Below are 20,277 nucleotides of genomic sequence, written 5' to 3'. Positions count from 1 at the left end.
ACATCCATGCCAATATTGTGGGTTGGGCTGTTAAGTCTAGAAGTGGGTAGGCCGTTTTAGATCAAAATCCCCAGAATAGCAGTGGCGTAGCCACAAGACCCATAAATTACACTTGAGGCCTTTGATCCGGGCAGTTGCCAAGGGGACACTATCATGGGAATCATCAAGATAAGCCTGCATAAGGCATGAAATTGACATGATACTCCGGGACTGGACGGCCACAAGAACATCTGGTGATCACTACGAACAGCGAGCATAGGGAATATACGAGCAAGACCCTCCAGTGAATGGTGTCCACTGGCTTATGGAGGGAACAAGACACGATCTGCTTCTCCGCATATATCCGGGTTATACCACAAAAGCGTAGTAGATATGGAACGGAAACAAGGATGCGGGTTTTGCTTGACTTTTCAAGTAAAAAAAGATTTCCTTTTGCTTTCTCGTTACATTTTAACAAGAATAGCTTGAGTATCACATCATCATCGCATCTTCCTATTTCCCATACCCCATATTTTCCGAAAAGATCCAATAAGGCCACGAACCCCATGCTATCAGAGAAAACAAAGGGAAGGAGAGAAAGTCGTAACAGAATCTAGACTAATAGGAAGACGCCGAAGGCCGACCTGAGTTCGATATCGGGAACAGCCTAGAATCCCGAATCCAACCCAGAAGTTAACCGTTTCCAACCTCCGGACCGCCGAATTGCAAGAAAAGCGTCAAACAACGGAAGGGTAATTGAATTTTTGTATCAGATTTACTCTTCGTTGATCAGAGCATCGCGCTTGGCCTCCTTGCGCTCCAACCGGCGCTCACGGAGAGCCTTGTTCTTGGCACGCTTAGCATCCATCTCCTCCTTGAGGACACGGTCGCGTGCACGCTCAGCCTTAGCCTTCTGGATCTATAGCGGTGAAAGAGAACAAGTCAGCCTGGGTGTGTCCTGAGTTGCGTGTTTCATGGGATTCATAAAATTCATAGAATTCATGGTCCATATTCGATCGTCATCCGTGGGGTTGATCCGGGTTGTAACTTACGTGCTCAACGAGGGCACGCTTGTGCTTGAAGGTGTTACCCTTGCTCAGGTGGTAGAGCTCGTGGTAGAGGTGCTTGTCGATCTTGCCGGCGGCACGGTAGCGGACGAGGAGACGACGGAGAACACGCATGCGGCGCATCCAGAGGACTTGGCTAAACAGAGAAAAAAAAGCAACATCAGCAACTGCGTCCCGGTTCCAGTTCCATCGGGCGAGTCCAAGACAGGCCGGAGGGAGACGAAAGACGAAGGTGGTGTGCGTACCTGGGCATACGGGCATCCTTGGTACCCTTGCGCTTACCCAGACCGCGGTGACGGCCGTTGCGGCGGGCCTCGTTGAGCTCACGGGCGCTGGCACGGGAGTGCATGGTGACGGGCTTGCGGATGATCAGGCCATCGCTGACGAGCTTGCGGATGGTCTGGCGAGAGTTGGCGTTGGAGATCTCGCTCATCTCATTGGGGTCGAGCCAGATCTTGCGCTTGCCGCAGCCGACCACGGAGGCGGCGAGGCGCTTCTGGGTGGTAAGGTTGACCCTGTGGTGATGAAAGACCCGGTCAGCATCATAGCACACACATCACGAAGTTGTTCCTCCACTGTAACGAAAATATCGGGTCCACGAGTTGGGTGTTGGGCATGAATTCCACTGCACACGGGAGTGCATTCGAGAAGTTCAATAACAGCTTGGAGATAAAACTCACATCTTGATGTCGGCGTATCGACGGTCGTTGGCGGATGATGTTCGTGGCACTGAGAAATCCCGACGGTGAGAGTTTGAGAGGGCACTGCGGGCCAGATTAGGTCAGCCGAGGGCTAAGCGAGTGCTCCTTCCACAACGGGGGGAGCGCTCCAGGGTGTATGCCCTAGCGCTAGTCCGAATATGGAAATTGGAACTTAAAGATCTTGCAGTCCGGGGAAAGGCCAATAGTTACTTACACCGGGAATAGTTGGAATAAAGGTACTGGGAGAACAAAAGCGTTGAATTTGCTTTTTTAATTTTCCTTTTCTCTTTCGCTGTTGGCCATGGCATTCGTTGTGGATGGCAAAAACTACCACTATCACGTGACACCAAAGACAAGCAGTGTCACATGATCTTATACTTCCCATTTAGGAAAGAGTGATCTGCAGTATAAAGCAGTCTATTAGATGAAAGAACGAGCCATTATAAAATATACAAAAACATACATATGCATAACTTTTGTACGACTAAGACAAACAAAACCCAAGGGTATATCTATAAACATCTAGATGCTCCTTGGATGCGCAAACAGATCATCACTCATCGCCGAAGGCCTCTCCAAGATCAACCTTGCCAATGCTCCACAATTCCTTCTCATCATCTATCTCATCATTCGACAGTCCCAAGCCACCTTCACCACCTTCAGCCTCCCGACGCTCACGCGCCTGGTTAGCCAAACGAACAGCAATGCGCTTGAAGTAGTCAGACATGCTGCGCTTAGGGCCTGGTGGGAGAGATGCACCCGGACCGGCCATGTACTTGTCAAACACCTCACTGTCAGACTCGACCACCGAGAAGATGGACAAGAATGCTGCCTCCGCGGCCAGCTTGACGGGAATCACCAGATCACGGACGCCAGCGAAGATGGGAGGTGCGAGCAGAGCCAGATGAGGACGGGCCAGCTCAGGGTGAAGACGGCTGACAGTCCGGATGACTACCAAGCTCAACCGCCGGGTGTCGACTGGTTTGCCGACCTGGATGGCAGATGCCAAGGCTTCGAAGATGACCTTGCTTGACTCGAAAGCATGGTCCGCATCGTTGGACAAGAGGTATTTGCCTGCAGCAAGAGCGCTGTTGTCGGAGATGAAGGGCTATTCTTTGAGTCAGCTTCGAGCAATAGCTGGGTGTTTTAGCAAATCCACTTACATCCTGGTTTGCAAGACCTTGGCAGATGACGGTGGGCAGCTCCACAGAGAAGTGTTCTGTCAAGACCTCAGGACATTCAGCCAAAAGTGCATTGAGCCCGAGAACCGCTGCATGAGAAAGGGAGCCAGTAAGGATACGGTTCCTACGAAGAATATGTTAGCATCTAGCAAAATCAAACCATGAGAACGACAATGCATACTTGATAAGAGGAACCGAGCTTGCAGCAGGGAGGACCTTCACGAGAGCACCAAGCAGGCGAGCGTTGGTAATGGCAACGGAATCTGCGAGCATGTTAGAGAGTGGTGAAGTAGAAGAATGGTTAAAAATGATCTTACCGGTCTGGTCGCTAGCGTCATCATCAATCAGACCAAGGATCGCTTGCCGGGATGCCTCGCTCATGTTAGCACCGGCCTTACCAACGACCTCCTGAAGGGCCTTCATCATGGCGTTCTTCACGCCAATGTCGGTGGTCTTCGATCCAGCAATAAGTTCTGAAGAAATGAAGTTAGTGATGAGCTACATCCCCATATATAAAACGTGCCGAGACTTACCGGCAATAAGAGGATCGACTCTGGGGGTCAGCGTAATCAAGATACCAAGACCCTTGGCAGCCCGGTTGCGCAGAGTCTCGCTCGTAGTGTCAGCCAGACCACGGGCGAATGTACGCTGGAGCTGAGGCAAGAACGGCTTGACAGCCAACGGGATCTTCTCCAGCAGCTTGTTAAGAGTATAGAAGATAGCGCCTGTCAAGATAAATCAGTAAGCAGATACCACATAAAGGCTTTGCATGACTTACACTTGATATCGACCGAACGTTCTGACACAACACGAATGAGCGGACCGGTGATCTGAGTCACGAAAGGCTTCAATGACTCGGCACGAGTTCGGTCAATGATATCCGACATTGCAAGAGCCGACTGGGTACGCTGATCGGTGGTACCGTTGAGAAGACCTTGTAAGAAGATTGGTAAGATAGCCATGATGCCCTTGGGCAGACTGAAGCCGGGTAGGTCCGCGCCAGCCACGCCCACCTGTCGCAGAATCTGGCGGGTGGGAATAGCCAAGCTCTCCATCTCTTCCTTGCGCATGTGAGACATGAGACCAGCGAGGGCAGTCCATGCCGACTTGACGACGTCCTTGTCTGGGTCGTCGAACGAAATCAGCAATGCGCGGATCAAGTCTTGGTAGTACCTCGAGAAGTCGAGCTCGGCTTCCGCGAAGAACTTGGTCAAATGGAGCGCCGCAGCAGCGCGACGATGATGATCGTCGTGCTTGACAAGAGTGATCATCACATTCATGGCGGCGCTCAGGCCATCGTACTCGTCTACAGACACCAGCACGGTGTCGAAGGCAGTGCTGAGCTCTGTTCGAAGTTCCTCGTCGGTAGTCTCGATGATGCCGTCCATAAGAGAGTTGAGGATAGTTGGCAGTCTCCTTGTCATGGCAGAGCCAGCAACTTCGGCAAGAGATGCCAGGGCTCTGGCGTTGAAAGCAGTAATTGGCGGCGTGAGCAACGTGGGAATGAGGTTGGGAAGGATAATATTGGCACGAGTCTGCTCCGTGAGAAGCGTCAACAGAGCCGACAACGCCTGCTCGGCATCCTCGTCGTTTCTCAACAAGTGAAGAAGGTAAGGCAGGACCTGGTCCACGACTCGCTTGCCCATGATCTGCTGCAGTGAATCGAAGGCCTCAGCAGCAGCTTCCCGAACATCATCGTCGTTGTCGACCAGAGCCACACGCACGGTGGAAATGAGAATATCCTCATAGTCCTCCAGCGCGTCGGGGGAAGCGGCATTGATAAGCTCGCGGAGAGCAATGCAGATACCTTGCTTGACCTCCACATCAGGCGAAGCCTGAAGACCATCTTGAAGCAAGGGCAGCAAAGTGCTGAGCACAGACTCTCCAGCCTTCTTGATAAGGTCTCCAAGAGCGTTGCTGGCAATGACCTTCTGCTCCATGTTGCTTGATCCGAGACGGCGAATAATGAGCTGAGACAGCGTGGGAACCATGTCCTTGAGCGTTCTCGGTGAGGCGACAAGCGCCTTCCAGACACCCAAGGCTGCACTCTTGACCTGGCCTGAGGTATCGCAGCGACATATGTACAGAGCCGAAAGAACCTTGTCCCTGCGCTCGGCTCCGAGAACCTCCAACAAGGATTGGCCAGCCTGAGTGGCTTCCTCCTCTTCTTCGTCTCCCTCCTGCTTGCCGGAGATACCAGTAAGACTGAAGAGGAGGTCGCCGACAAGCTCGACGGAACTCAAACGGATGCGGTAGCTATCGTCCGCAAGACCACGCTCCAGCTCGGGAAGCAAGAGATCAATGGCCTTGTGGGCGAAGTTCTTGACAAGCAGACGACCGGCCCGGAGAGCGGTCTCGCGAATAGCCTCAATATCATCAGCTAGACCAGCAAGGATAGGGGGGATGATCTTGCTGAGGTAGTTGGCGAAGCTGTTACCGAAGCAAGCAGGCAAGAAGATGAAGAGGGTCATGAAGCCTTCACGCACAGAAGGCTTGGCACTGGAAACGTTATGGAGAATGGTTGGCAGTGTCTCCTCAAGTCTGGTCGTACCAAGGCCTGCAAGGACCTCCGAAAGAGCTTGAGCAGATCCAAGTCTGTCACCAGCACCCGTATCGGATTTGAGAGTAGCCATAAGGTTGGGAATGAGGTCTGGCAGAGCGTCCTCTCCGAGTTTCTCGATGAGTGAACCAAGGGCCTTGGAGGCGGTTGCACGGGTTGTGGGGACTGGATCAACAATGGCCAAGTTGAGGCCAGCCACAATAATAGGCAAGTGCGAAATAAGATCCTTGCGCTCTGTGAGATGGGCCAAGCTGCCAATGATCTGTGCCGACTTCCGCTTGGTATTAGATCGATCACCAAGACCACGCTCGAGAATGCGCACAACAAGGGCCAGGGAGGGAGCATCGAGGTAGTGCGCGAAAGAAACCTTGATCAAGGAATCCAGCGCCTCATCTGTATGCTTCGTTGGATCACTCAAGGCCTTCAGAAGCACGCCAACCAAGCTCTTCACTTCGGGGTTGCTGATAACCTCGCCGAAGCGCTGAAGACTGCGGTTTGCTGCGCTACGGACTTCCTTGTGGGTATCATTGAGCACAACCGTCAAAGGTGGAATGATGTCAGGCAAACTAGCTGCAAGCTGCTGCGGGTCCAGGTAGGCCATGGCTCCAAGCAGATCGCAAGCACCCTTTTGACTACGCCATTGCGTATCATCCAAGCCGTCGAGCAGGGTTGGGAGAATCTCTTTGACACCGTAAGAGCTGAGATTCTGGAAGCAAGCCCTTGAAGCCTCCAGGCAAGTCTCGCGGACGCTGATGCTGGTGTCACCAAATCCTGCCAGAAGCTGGGGTACGAGATGGATGACATAAGGCTCAAAGGTCCGCCCCAGAACTAGGGCGAAAAGCTCATAAGCTAACAAAGCGCCCCGGCGGTGATCCTTTTCTTTTTTGTTCTCGGCGGCCTCCTTGAGCTGGCTCATGATTCGGTACTCCCGCAGGGTCGCGACACCCCTGCCACACACGACGGCAGCAAGACCGTAAGCAGCGCCGCGTTGGCGAGGATAGTCAGGGGCATTGAAAAGCCGGTGGAGTAGGTTTTCCACATACTCTGCAGTCTTTGAACCAGACGATCTGATCAGCGGTGGCAGACACTCGGACACGGCGTGCTGCACAGACTCCGAAGGGGTATCGAGGGCCACGAGCAGTTCACTGATAACAGTTTGCAAGCGAGGATCATCCGCCTTGAGATGTGTGGCCACAGATCCATATAACACGATGACAGCCTCGTTCAGCAGGTCAGAGGTTTTTGTGTCTTTATCCGAGGTTTCCAAGGTTGTCTGGAGCAAATTCATCATCTCCTCAACCTTTGACTCTCCTCGCAAAATGATAACGGATTTACCACTCTCTGTCATCTGGCCACGGACCCGGGAGTTTCCATCGAGCAAGGGACCCTTCTCAATCAGGAACCGCAAAAAGGAGACACTCTCGTCACCATCGAATCCATTCGTCATGGCGTTGAAAGCCAGCGCGATACCACTGCGAGCCTCCCAGTGGTCTGCATTGTCTACTTTCTTGGGCATTCCGTAGGCGTCCTTTTCGGGTGCCTTAGGTTTGATTTCTTCCACATATTTGGATTGCAGTTCCGACAGAATTCCTGCAAACTTGCTCTTATCAAACTCAATAGCATGCGCCAAAGCACGAGCGGCAGCACCTCTGAGCTGGTAGTCCTTGGAGTCCAAGTATTTCATGATCTTGCTAAACGAGGTGTCATCCACCTCCAGCGCATTGTCTTCCCAGATCGTGTCTGCAATCTCAGCATTCTCCTCCACTATGTCGTGGCAGCCAAGCCAGATGTGCTCCGAGAAATCGAGGTCAGTCAAATCGATCTCAGCCTCAATGACCTGAAGCACAGTTGTTCGAACAGAGGCCTCGGCGACTACGGTACCCTGCAGAAGTGTATCCAGCTCTTCGCTGTTGATGCTCGGCGAGATGCATCGGCAGAAGTCGAATAGGGTATCCTTGACCAGCTTATAGTGCTGGGTGTATTTCTGCATGGCGGATAGAAGCTGACTCAGAACCTCGACGCGAGGAAGACGGGTGTCAGTGACTATGCGACGGCGTTAGCAGTTGGCTTGGTACTAGTTTATCAAGGTTCAAGGGATGGGAGGACTCACAAGAACTAGAGTGGAACGACAAAAACTCAAGAGCAAGGAGAACTTGAGTGCCTTCTTCTTCTCCCTTTCCTTCTTCGATCCCGTTCTTGGTCAAAATCAGAGAGACAAGTGGAAGGACGTAGGCGAGAGATGTGGCATCAAAGGGACGCTGCTCAGAAGCAAAGCGCAATCGGTAGAGGATTCTTGTCACGAGCTCTCCGAGGGGTTCCAATTCCATATCGGAGGGGAGATTAGTGTTGCCGATGGCACGCAGTGTTGCAATACCGACGAATGGACGCAGAGGGCCGAGGCGAGTGGACACCTCGTCGGCGCAAGTAATGAACGCCCGGGAGACAACATCACCGACAAATAGACCAGCACCAGCCTGAGCAAGCGATAGCAAAGAACTGACGGCAGCATTGATCCACCCTTCGACGTCGTTGGCGGGACCAGTTGCGAGGGCGCGAATAAGGCCCGCTCCTCGTTCGATCCGCTTAACTTCTTCCAAAACATCTTGACGGATCTTGGCCTCCTTGGCAAGCTGGGCCTTCACCTTGGAATTTTCCTCGGGCGTCAGCTTCTTTTGGCTTTGGCCCTTCTTTTCGGCTAATTGCGCACGGAGCTCTTCTTCCCACTTGAGGGTATCGTAGTCTTTAGTGTTCTTATCAAAGGCAGGCTGCTTCGACTTGCTGCTGAGCACATCGACGAATGCGGTTCCTTCGGGGGTGCGCGAAATGGCGGCATCAGTGGCGGTGAACTTGGATAGGCGAGTGCCGTCCAAATCGTATTTAATCTGATCGACCAAACGCGGGATCATTGCGTCGGGGGCAACAAATGCCAATTCAGCCCCAGCACTAAAGACAGCGAGGTTAACATTCGGCACCGCTGATTGCACAGGATCAGTGTTTACGCAAACCAACTGCTCAATACAGTTGGCAGCGTGTGCGCGCACAAGATCTCCAGGGTCCGTGCCGGTCCTCAAGCACAACTCAATCCAAGAGGTGTTCGGGATCAACTCAGGCCGACCCAAAATCAACATTTCAATGAGCAGAACCTCCAGATCTGAAGACGAAATGCCGGAGGTTTCTATGACAGCCTTGGTTGGGCAGAGAGCCTTCAAGACCATATGAAGCAGGCGTTCGCTCTCTGGTCCAGCAGAAACAGCTGCTGACTCCTTATCCGCGGTCCGGAATGAAAGGATCCAGGCCCACAGTGCATTGAGGACGATGCGCCCAAAAGAGGCCACATCCGTCTGATAGACTCGGGATAAAGTCTCTGCGGAGTTCTCGCGAATATTTGAGGGAATAGCAGGCGCGGTAATTGCATAGATAAATGTCTGAGCCCAAGCCGTCTTGGATGCGTCATCCGAGCTGGAAAAATTGGGTCCGGAGGCCACAGCAGCCAGAGCCCTGACAAGCCACTGGACCTCTGCCTTGGAACTCAACTTTGAGTAAGCCCTAGGGTTGAGGAGGAAAGAAGGCTTGGGGCTCAATGTCATCGATTGGGTTACGTGCTCTTCCCAAGCGGACCGGGCTGATCCTTGAACATCGGAGACCCGGTGGAACAGAGCCAGGAAGAGGTAAGCCGAAGATAGAGCACCGCTTTGCGCCGAAGGAAGCGGATTGGAGGCAACCTCGCCAAACAAATCCTTCATTTTAGCGAGGAATTTGGTAAGAAGTGGTTCAGTTTCAGGAGCCTTCAAATCCTCAAGGTCAGACGTCCATAGGACTTCTCCTACATTTGCTTGCCAGATCTTTCGGAATGGAATTCGCTTATCGGATACACCCTTGACGATAGTGCTGATAACATCATCGCTAACCTTGAGCTTGGATTGAACAAGGTAAGTAAGGTGTTTGCTGAAGGATTTGATCTCCTCTTCCAGAGCAGCTTCGTTCGACTCTCGTGAAAAGACAGGGCAGAACCCTTGAACAATCTCTTTTGAGACATCCGCCGAAGGTGAAATAGCCCCAATGGCCTGGGCGTAAGCCAGGCGGTGCTCAGGAGTAGTGATCTTCTGGGTTTTCAGAGGACCAACGATTTCACTCGTGATCTTCAAGACCAAAGAATCGGTTCTGCATCGAGAGAGCAAGGATGCAAAAGAGTCAGATGCGCCTTGGCGGATTGATGGGTTGTTTGACTTCATGCTAGTTAAAAGATTCTTGGAAAGGCGTGTTTGCACCAATTCCGAGAGATCAATTTCTTCCGGCAAAGAGGCACAGAGAGGAGGAATCACGCCGCCGAGAACCACCTCTGGTGCTCGTAGTATGGACTTTTCCATAGGAGGTACCAATTCAGTGGCGACATCTTCGTATGTCACGAAGGAAGTAAAGAAGTCGGGCATGCCATTGGCGACATGTGCGGGCACAGCAGATTTTGAGCTCACGACCTCCTTAATGTAGAAAGCCAAAATGTCTTTCTTCAACTCTTCAAGAATTGGCGTCTTGTCTGCTAGTCGCGCACAGACTCCGCATACGACACCGAGAAGAGGCGCATTTTTGTTCGCTGCAGCAGCGTCTGCAGTCAGTCGGCTGACGGACTGCCGCACTGCATCAGCACCCCATGCCTCAGACGTGAATACGGCGCGCAAAGCACGTCTTGTTACTCGGAGAGCTGACTGCTTTACCGCAGGCTTGGGGTTGTGGGAAAGACAATTTTCCAGAGCCTTGGCATCGACCGCAATCAGGTCTAGTACGGTGGGCAACGGTGTGTTCTGGTCCTCGCTAGCCTGCTGCAACAGAATACAGCACCATTCCAACAGAACAAATGCAAACGAGGAAGCCAGACCTGGTCTAGATGCCTCGATTTGCAATTTTTGCGTGAGGAATTTTGTTTCTTCGGTCGCATTGGGGCCGCGGAGGAGAGAGCGGAGGCATTGTTGGACCGCCTGCCGGGAGGATCGATCGACGTAGACAGGATAGGTACGGAAGAGTAACTCTAGTAGATCGTGACGAGTTTCTGGTGATACTTCAGACCCTATGGAATAAATGATCAGTGAATCTGCTTTCCATGAGGCCGTGGATCGTCACGCTACCATTCTTGTCGCGGAGTTCTTGCAGGGCCCGGAGCCTGCGTGAGGTCGAACTCGAGAGGAGAACGACCTGCAAGGCATCCAGATCCCCGGCCTTGACCTGGTCCCATGGAATTCCATCCATGATCGGCGGTCAATACGGGGGAATGGAGAGAGAAGGGGGTGGTTCAGAGGGTGTTGAAGTTGGTGAAGTGGGCTAGGAATGCTGTCATAAGAGTTTTGTGTGGGGAGCTGGATTACATCCCGCCATTAAACAGTCATGGCCGACTCTTCGCTCTTTACACCTTTCAACACTCTTTTTGGGAATATTGCGCACCATATTCCACAGTATTTTACAGGCCAAATTCACTGGTCTTTGACCGCTGACTTTCAGCGTGCTTTGAAGACATCTCCGCAGGAACCACTGATAATCCAGCCATAATGCCGCCGAGCAGCAAGAAAAAGAAGAAGCCCGCCTCCAACCCGGCTCGAGGCTTTGCAACAGTCTCTATGCCCTCAAAGCCTAAGCCAGAGGCAGCAACAACACCGTCTTCAGCCGCCGAAGAATCAAAACCCACGCCGGAAAACGAGCCGCAACCTGAACGCACCGACGTACGAACCGCAGATGCCGCTGCACCACCAACAACCTCCTCCTTACAGGACTACACACCGGAGGAGCTGGAAAAACATCTCGAAGAAGCAGAGCTCCAGATTTTGGTCGACAAATACGCTTTCAAGTGTAAAAATGACGCAACGCGCCAGGCCACCAAGCTGGACAACGAACGCCGTGTTTTCCGACAGCAATCAGTTACATTGAGCCTTCTGGAGTGGTTGCCGACAGATATTCAAGACAGCATTCTCGAACTGGGTAGCACCGAAGAGCATGACTATCTTATAACAAGTGGTCGGGTCCCAAGTTCAAAACAGGCTGGCTCCGATGAGGATCTATATAACAAGCTTTGGACCTTGAAGGAAACACTGCTCAAACTCGACTTCCCAGCAAACCGCGTCGAGGATGCACTGAAGCATGTTTTGCAATATTTTGCTGGCAACTCAGCCAATGCCGGTCGGGACGTTGTGTGGAACCTTGATGAAGCAATTGAATGGTTGGCTACGCACAGTGATAAGAACGAATTGCCATCTTACACACAGACAAATACTCGCCAACTAAAAGACACGGATAGTGTCACCTCGTGGATGACAGGTACACCCTTCCATGGCTTGGACTTTTCCAATGGGACATAATGCTGACTCTTGGCAGAATCGAAAGGCTCAGGGACTTCGACTCCTATTTCATCCCAAAATCGGAGCAAGCAAGAAAACAAAAAGGTAGATTGGAAGGCGGAAAAGGCTGCCACTCCTCTTTCATACGACTCGGACAGCTCAGTCGACCCAGATATCATGGTGCCCGAATGGCTGGAACTGCAGACTCAACTTTACAGCCTGGATCCAGATCTCTTCGATCGTCCCGGGAAGGGCAAGAAAGGTCGCGGCGGTGCTGGCAATTTGTCAGATGACCCCGAAACCTCCAAAGTGCAGCGGAAGATTGCTAAGATTGAACGTGATGTGCTTTTCGAACGCCGAGAAGCTGAGTACATATGGGAGCAAAAGCTTGACGAGCTCAGAAAGGACGCGTCATTTATTCGGCGCCCGGTGGACAAAAAGAAAAAGTCTCCGACCGATGCAGAAGATCAGCCGAAGCCCGAGATCAACGAAGAGATAGACCCGGCCCTCCTTGCGATCGACGGAATGGAGGATGCCCTTGGGGACTTGTTCCAAGGCGAAGCTGAGGATCCAGGCTCCATTTTAGGTATTGCTCCTCCAGAGAGCCAGACCCCGGTCATACTCCGCGACTTTGGGAAATCGACGGGCCTGAGCCCACGGCGAGTCTTGGAGGAGACTTGCAAATCAAGAGACTCCTCTTGCGTGGTTGTCTACCAAGATTTTTCCTCTTCGGGTCATTCGAACAGAAAGGCTCTCGAGGTGCGATGGTCGAAGCCCCAAGAAGTCCCGTTCCCGTTAGCAGTGGAATCCATTACACACAAGTCGAATGCCTTGGCTACGTTTGTGTCAATGGATGCCCTCGCAACACCGACTGCGCAGCAGGCTGAGGGGTACGTGTCGACTCTGGCTTTGTTCATCTTGTTCCCTCAGAATTCCAAGGAAGGCAAGGCCTACCTGCGGCTGCCAGCCGTTTGGAGAGACCTCTGGACTGAGTTCGCAACACTGCAGAAGACTCAACAAGATGAAGTCGATAAATCTACTCTAAAAGAGTTGAAGCTTCTGATCCAAGAAAACCAAGGCACGTTCGAAGATGACGTCGTCCTATCTGACAACTTCCGGAAGAGAAACGGCGTTGGTAGCAAGCCAGGTACCCCGGTGGAGGGGTCTACGCGTGACAGTTACCCGGGTATCGATGACCGCCTGAAAGAAGCTTGGATGGCTAAATCGTCGACGCCTTCGTATCAACGCATGATACAGGGTAGGATGAACCTCCCAATCTGGGGGTTCAAAGATGAGATCCTGAGTACGCTCGATGATCACCGAGCTCTGATCATTTGCAGTGAAACTGGTAGCGGAAAGAGTACACAGATTCCGTCATTCGTTCTCGAGCACGAGATGGTCCACGGTCGTCCATGCAAGATCTATGTGACCGAGCCCCGCCGTATCTCCGCAATCTCGCTTGCTCGACGTGTCAGCGAGGAGCTTGGAGAGAGCAAGAACGATGTGGGCACGAATAGATCTCTCATTGGATTTGCGGTGCGACTGGAAAGCAAGTTTACCCAATCCACGCCGTTGATCTATGCGTAAGTCCTCACTTCTCTCTCACTTCTCTCTGGGGCTTACCTTTGTGGTCGATCAACTAATACTTTATAGAACCACCGGAGTGGTCGTACGAATGCTCGAACGGCCCGAGGATTTCCAAGACATCACTCATGTGGTTCTTGACGAAGTTCACGAGCGCACCATCGACAGTGACTTCCTTCTGATCGTGCTCCGACGACTCATGCAGAAGCGGCCTGACCTAAAACTCATCCTCATGTCCGCCACTCTCGATGCGCAACGTTTTTCGAATTATCTCGGCGGTGTGCCAGTTCTGAACATCCCTGGGCGAACCTTCCCCGTGGAAATGAAGTATCTGGAGGATGCAGTCGAGATGACCAACTACCGTTTGTCGGAGGATGTGCAGCACACAGTCCTCGACGATGATATGGACGACCCACCCACGGATGCCGACACCACAGGAGGCCTCCAATCCAGTCTTGATGGGTACTCTAGACAGACCAAGGAAACTGTTATCAACATCGACGAGTACAGACTGGACTATGAGCTGATCAAGAGGTTGCTCCTGAAGCTTGCCACCGCCCCGGAGATGGCTCACTACAGCAAGGCGATTTTGATCTTCATGCCTGGACTGGCGGAAATTCGCCGCCTGAACGACGAGATCCTGTCCGAGCCCATGTTCCAGAGGGGTTGGATTGTGCATACGCTTCACTCTTCGATTGCCAGCGAAGACCAAGAAAAGGCCTTCAATGTACCCCCGGAAGGCACAAGAAAGATTGTCATTGCAACGAACATTGCGGAAACAGGTATCACCATCCCGGATATCACGGCTGTTGTCGACGCAGGAAAGGAGAAGATCATGCGCTTCGATGAGAGACGTCAATTGTCCCGCCTTGTTGAGTCATTCATCTCACGTGCGAACGCTAAACAGCGTCGCGGTCGTGCTGGACGTGTTCAGAACGGTATCTGCTTCCACCTGTTCACTAAACATCGTCATGAAAAGTTGCTCTCTGAACAGCAAACCCCTGAATTGCTGCGCCTTTCTCTACAGGATCTGGTGCTTCGTGTGAAGATCTGCAAATTGGGAGAAGTGGAACAGACTCTCCTCGAAGCTCTTGATCCGCCGTCGTCTAAAAACATTCGCCGCGCCATTGACTCACTGAAGGAAGTTAAAGCACTGACTAGCAACGAGAGCTTAACCTCTCTCGGCACACAACTGGCCAAGTTGCCGTTGGATGTCTTCCTCGGCAAAATGATCATTCACGGAGCCTTCTTCCGGTGCTTGGATGCGACTGTCAGCATTGCTGCTATCCTTTCTTCCAAGTCACCATTTGTGAACACAATCGGATCCAACTCACAACGCGACGGTGCGCGAGCGTCTTTCCGAAGAGGTATGTCCTAATATATCAATCTCGCACAGTTGATACTAACAAATACTAGGTGACTCGGATCTTTTGACTGTATACAACGCCTATTGCAGTTGGAGACGCATAAGAAGCACACCGGGGTCCAACGAGTATTCTTTCTGCCGAAAGAACTTCCTCAGCCCGCAGACGTTGCTGGCTATCGAGGATATCAAGATGCAGCTGGTAGTGTCAATCGCCGACGCAGGTCTTCTGACCCTGGACGCATCCCAGAAAGCAGCCCTCAACCGGTGAGAGATCCTTTTGTTCAAACATCACATCTAGCCTGACAACTGCTAACCAACTCTATAGTGCACGCTCTAACAGCCGAAACCGCCAATTCTTCGTCATCCCTGAAGATTTCGACATCAACAGCAACAATGATATTGTGGTCAACTCAGTCATCGCCTGGAGTTTCTATCCTAAGCTTCTGACGCGCGAAGGCAAGGGTTGGCGCAATGTTGGCAACAACCAGACAGTCACTCTACCCGCTGTTTCTGTCAACAAGAGGGCAGACTCGTCCGTCAAGTGGCTGTCATACTATAGCATTATGGCACGTGCCCGAAACCTCAGCGCGCATGATACCAGCGCAGTTGACGATTTTGCCATAGCCTTGCTGTGTGGTGATGCTGAGTTCAAGGTACGACAGTTATCCTCGCGTTACCTCCGCCTCTTTCTTTTGGCCATAAGCTAACCGCCGAAATAGATGTATGCTGGTGTTGTCTCCATTGACGCAAACCGCATTCGATTCGCTGTGCGAGATTGGAAGTCTATGCTAGCCTTGAAGATCTTGAACAGCCGCCTGCGCGAGATCCTTTCGAACACTTTCCGCAACCCCCACCGTCCGTTGTCATATAAGCATCAGCAGTGGATCGACATATGGCAACAGATCTTTGCTCAGGCTGGTAAGCGATGAATATACCAGCCTTGATGTGTGATTATGCTCTGCGCCTTTGATGAGATATGCATGTAAAAAAATCATGATGAATATGGTTGGGTCGGGTATAGAACTTTGTCGGAATATTGTTGGCTTTAGAGTTAGTACTTCAATGGACAGACACTCTCTTTTCGTTCAATTATGCCTCAGTTTTGAAGGGGATATATATACCTTCTCGTTGGGACTTTCCCATATTGTTTCATAGAAACTGTAGTCCATACTAGCTAGCCATGCCACTTATATTTCTAGCCCGAGGGGTGATATATATTGTCAAATGCACCACGTCTCAAAATATATTTACCAAGCCATGTCTCCAATCCACTGAACCAAGTCTTAAGATTCAATCTCGCGCACCTTGATTATATGTTCTACCCAGACAATAGATATGATCCCGGCGATCTATCAGCAGGAACCGTAGCATCCCTACATGAACGACGGGAGACAGCATACTGCATCAACCACGCCTTCTAGAAGTACGTTCAGGTCTACAGAGTACATAGCACAGAGCACTGCAGGTATGTCCTTCCCCTCGAGTCAATGCACCGACGCCGTCAGCACTGATCCGACGTGCGTAAACGATTGCATTATCATCGCCACCCCTATCAGATCGTGATCAAGGCACAACTACTGCATAAGCATAAGAGCAACCCAAAGAATAAGCATAAAACTATGGCTTCTATCGCCTGCCCGAGCTAAAAGTCGAGACCAAGTCTTTTGATCTTGTTCCCACCATTTTCCCACGGGAAACAATCGGTCTACGACGACCAGCTGCAACAATGCAATCCCGCCATCCCAAACCCCAATCAAGGGATATACCAACCTCCCACCGCCAATACCAGCTCCCACAAACACGGATTATCCCTTGACACGAGACTTGCGATGCAGGTCCTCAACCAGCGGTGAATATGTTGTACGTACCTCTGCGAGGTCGTGAGGTCTGAACACACAGGAGAACCTTGGAAGATTCCAGCTGTCAACCCCATCCATCCCCACCCCCCAGACATTCCTCCAACCCGCACCAACCAGAGAAATTTTCCATTCCAAAAGGAAAAAGAAAAGAAAATCGAATTCAAAGCCAAATCCAACAGTCTCAGACACACCCAAGACACAATATGCACCATCCACCCACACCCATTCTCCATCTGCACTCCATGCACAATCTGAATGGCAGACATACTTCGAGAAGGTGGAAGTCCCCACGTGCCCCAGCCCACCCGGGAATGATTCGCACCCATAGACGGTAGTCAGGCTGCGATCTGTTTGAAACTATGTACACTATTTCATGCACAGCAACCCAGTCTCCGGGCGGCACTGGCACCTGCTCTTGGCCTTGCGCTGGCACTTGGCAAGCTAGCTTGTCACTCTCTTCATCGTACATAATACTTGCAGCTTGGGCTGCACGCTGCATGGTATTTGCATTCTTCGATCGACTAGCGACGCCTCCCCGGGGAGATAGAAGCGTGGACGGCGCGTGTTTGGGTGTCAGATGCACAATACGTATAAAATGTGAGCTGAGACAGTAAAGAGACGGTGAGCGGACTCCTCCTTTTCCTCTTTTGGGCTTATTTGGGTTCCGAGGTTATTGCTTTGGCTCTCGCTTTCTGTCTATTGGTATTAGGCCCAGTGTTCCAGGCTGGGATCTCCCTGTTCTAGGATTTTTTTTTTTTTTCCCTTTTTTTCTTTTGCATTATTGTCATTTTCAGGGATGACACAGCGACACAGGAGGGAGTTGCTTATTTTGATACGGTTCTAGTATCACACGGACAATGTAGAAAGGCTCGTCTATGACGAGTATCTTTATGGCTCGTAAAGGCTGAAATGTTGGGGTAGTGCAGAAGCTGGTAGACTTAGATTCACAACAAGTACACATATATTGTTTTGTACATTGAAAACAAATCCAGATGTCACAGCATGTTTTGACGATGTCGTACATCCAAGTCGAACCTTCATGTTTTCTTATCTGTTGCGCCGATCGGCCAGAATAGCCCGACATCGGCGAGTTTGAAGATATTTTCTAAAAAGAAAACACATTTCACATCTACATAACCATCTAATTTGATATCTATCTCACCTATACTCCGTAATCCGTAATCTGTACTCCGTACTCTACAGAGTATAGGGAATAATCCAAAAACGGTTGACATACATCCTCCACAACAGCGGGTCACTGCATACCAGATGGAGCTACGGAGTATGAGATAATGCTCTGTGCCACGTCTGCACGCAAGGGGGGGCAACTGGCGGTGAATCCACACGATCTAGCCCTTCCTACGTGGTTGTTCCCGCAGCCAGTCATTGTTGTGTCGGATCATCGATCGGCGGGCTGCTGGTGCGTTAAGCCAATCATTGGCGCCGATGGCTTGGATGGGGGGTTTTAGTCTCGTTACACATTTGGCCCGAGCCATCCTGGCTATTTCGGAGATATGAGGAATTTCAGGTTATATTCGTTCTGAACTAGACTATGGTCACTGGAGCAAATGCGAATGGAGTAAATGACTCGAATAGTGGCGCTTGCTAACGGTTACGGCGGTTGACTTATTCCCAGGACATTTACGAAGTGGTTTTGAGAAGAATTTACTAGATGGTTGCTAGATTGGAGTTACCCAACACATTACTACTCCATACTCTATTCTTGTCTCTCCATTCTCCTCTCTGCTACACAAGCTAGAGTGTGTAAAGGCAAGATGAACGTGCAGTCGATCTCTTGGCTCCACGGGACAATGCAATGCGAGGTTAAACCCAAGGTTGCACGGCCCCAGCCTAGTTCCGTCACGCTAGATCCTGGCGTCGTGGTGCGTTGTTATTCGAAGTACAATTCTATGTTGTAGGTGGCGTCTGGATAAATGCCAAGTCACATGAAAAAGCAGGAATATATTGTTTCAGGGTATATATGTACCTTACTATATAATGTCCCTAGACCTACTTGGGCCAAGTACTGGTGACTGTGGACCTATGGTAGCAGTAGACGGGGCTATACGGAGGCTATCTCGATTTAATTTGCCCCCGTCCTGTACAACACATCACTAGGTTGCAGGGAACATCCCTGTAGGTCGGCTCTCGGTCAAATTCTCCTCGTGTCCGAGTCTCATGCTGTACAATCGTACTCCGTAATTATGCTGTACTACACATCTCAAAGGCCTTGTACCCATTGTCCCCGATCGTCAGTCTGACGGCCTTATCTGGCATCAACGTCTGCCCAGACGGCTTCGGGCATATTTCTCTGATGTGCGAGGTACAGCATGGGGAAAGCATGGCAGCCCCTGGTGAAACATTATAGATCGGAAGGCCAGAAAGGGAAAACCAAAGAACCCCGCATATAAATATGATAATAGTGCAACTCGAGGAAAATAATAATTAAAAAAAAGAAAGGAAAGGAAAACCAAAAAATCAAATTAAAGTCCTCCGTTCTCACGAGAAAATCCTGAAATCTGCACGGACAGAGTCTGCAGGGTAACTCGCTGCAAGGTACGGACGAACCCGTCGATCGACGCGAGATTGTCGGCGTATACAGTGAGAGGTTCTGGAGACTCCGTAAACAACGTTGGAAGGATTCGCTTTCCGTATGTAACCTCTAATTGATCCACCGAGCTGATACGCGGAAAACCTCGGAGGGACGATCAAGAAAGAATCGACACATGAATTCAGTTTTGAATTTCTAAGGTTAAAGGATTGACATTCATATTTCAAATACTTGCTATTTGCTACTCCGTACTCCCTTCTTGTTATTTGCTATTATTGCTCCTGGGTTTATCTATCATATAAGAACTGGTCATCCCCTTACCTTCTCGGCTCAACGGTCCCATACGATGCATCACACCCGAATTGCGGAGTCGCCCAATAACTGTGTGGTTAATAGTGGACCTTTTAGTGGACCTTTGAGCTGATGAGCTGATGAGCTGCGCTGATTTTGATTCGTTTCTTCATTTCTATCGGGGAGAAACTAACAGGATAATTAAAAAAATACTAATAAAAAAAAGCAAAATACTGAAGAATAATATCCAAAAAAAAAAAAAAAGCCACAACCGAGTCCCTCCACCCTCCTTTTCAATGTAATTAATTACTCAAATCCCCCGGAGCGCGGAAGACTATTTCCTTTCCCAGTAAGATATGGTCGATTCAGGCGGATCCCTCCCCCATGCTCCCCCTAAACTACTGTACGCTGTATGTGCAGCGGGTATCGGGCCGTCGATAGCGAGCTGCGGTGCAGGGATCTGGCAGTGGCCCCTCTTTTCTCTTTCTCCTTTTAATTTTTCCCGGAGCTCTCGGGGCCCAGTGTGTTAGGTTAGTACCTGCTTTCCTATCTGCCCTAACATCTGCAAGAGTAAAAATAAGGATTCTTACCCGTTCACAGAGAATTATTGCATAGTATGAGACCTGAGAAAGAATTAACCCTTGGACATATTAATAGAACGCAAGAATAAATTGAACAATATCTTGACCCCCGGGGGCCGTATTCTCCCGGTTCACCGACCTCTCAAGGGTCTGTGTGGCGAGAGTTGCAGAACCCACCAAAATGCAAATAAAATAATTTGATATTTGGAAACCATATTCCGATCATGATCTCCCCGA

At 50.8% G+C, this 20,277-nt stretch overlaps 2 protein-coding genes across 2 annotated transcripts; one reads left to right on the top strand and one right to left on the bottom strand.

Annotated features, from left to right (window-relative positions):
- Positions 1 to 754: 754 nt before the first annotated feature.
- N7525_003672 (putative translational activator) lies at positions 755 to 10,729 on the bottom strand (the record flags this gene model as incomplete). The annotated part of the gene is made up of 12 exons (XM_061212785.1): positions 755 to 898; positions 1,032 to 1,182; positions 1,292 to 1,561; positions 1,727 to 1,810; positions 2,305 to 2,855; positions 2,911 to 3,052; positions 3,110 to 3,191; positions 3,246 to 3,401; positions 3,462 to 3,653; positions 3,707 to 7,531; positions 7,599 to 10,550; positions 10,609 to 10,729. The coding sequence occupies 12 exons, from the start codon at positions 10,727 to 10,729 to the stop codon at positions 755 to 757; spliced, it is 8,670 nt and encodes a 2,889-aa protein (XP_061069806.1).
- A 296-nt stretch (positions 10,730 to 11,025) lies between these two features.
- Positions 11,026 to 15,687, top strand: N7525_003671 (putative ATP dependent RNA helicase; the record flags this gene model as incomplete). Its single annotated transcript, XM_002558879.1, has 6 exons — positions 11,026 to 11,788; positions 11,846 to 13,391; positions 13,462 to 14,759; positions 14,809 to 15,022; positions 15,084 to 15,411; positions 15,478 to 15,687. The coding sequence occupies 6 exons, from the start codon at positions 11,026 to 11,028 to the stop codon at positions 15,685 to 15,687; spliced, it is 4,359 nt and encodes a 1,452-aa protein (XP_002558925.1).
- Positions 15,688 to 20,277: the final 4,590 nt, after the last annotated feature.

The sequence above is a fragment of the Penicillium rubens genome (assembly GCF_028828025.1).
Source record: "Penicillium rubens strain IBT 27055 chromosome Unknown utg000002l_segment0_segment0, whole genome shotgun sequence".
Lineage (NCBI taxonomy): Eukaryota > Fungi > Ascomycota > Eurotiomycetes > Eurotiales > Aspergillaceae > Penicillium > Penicillium rubens.
Note: the sequence above shows the minus strand (reverse complement) of the source record. Positions and strands in the feature narration are given on the sequence as shown.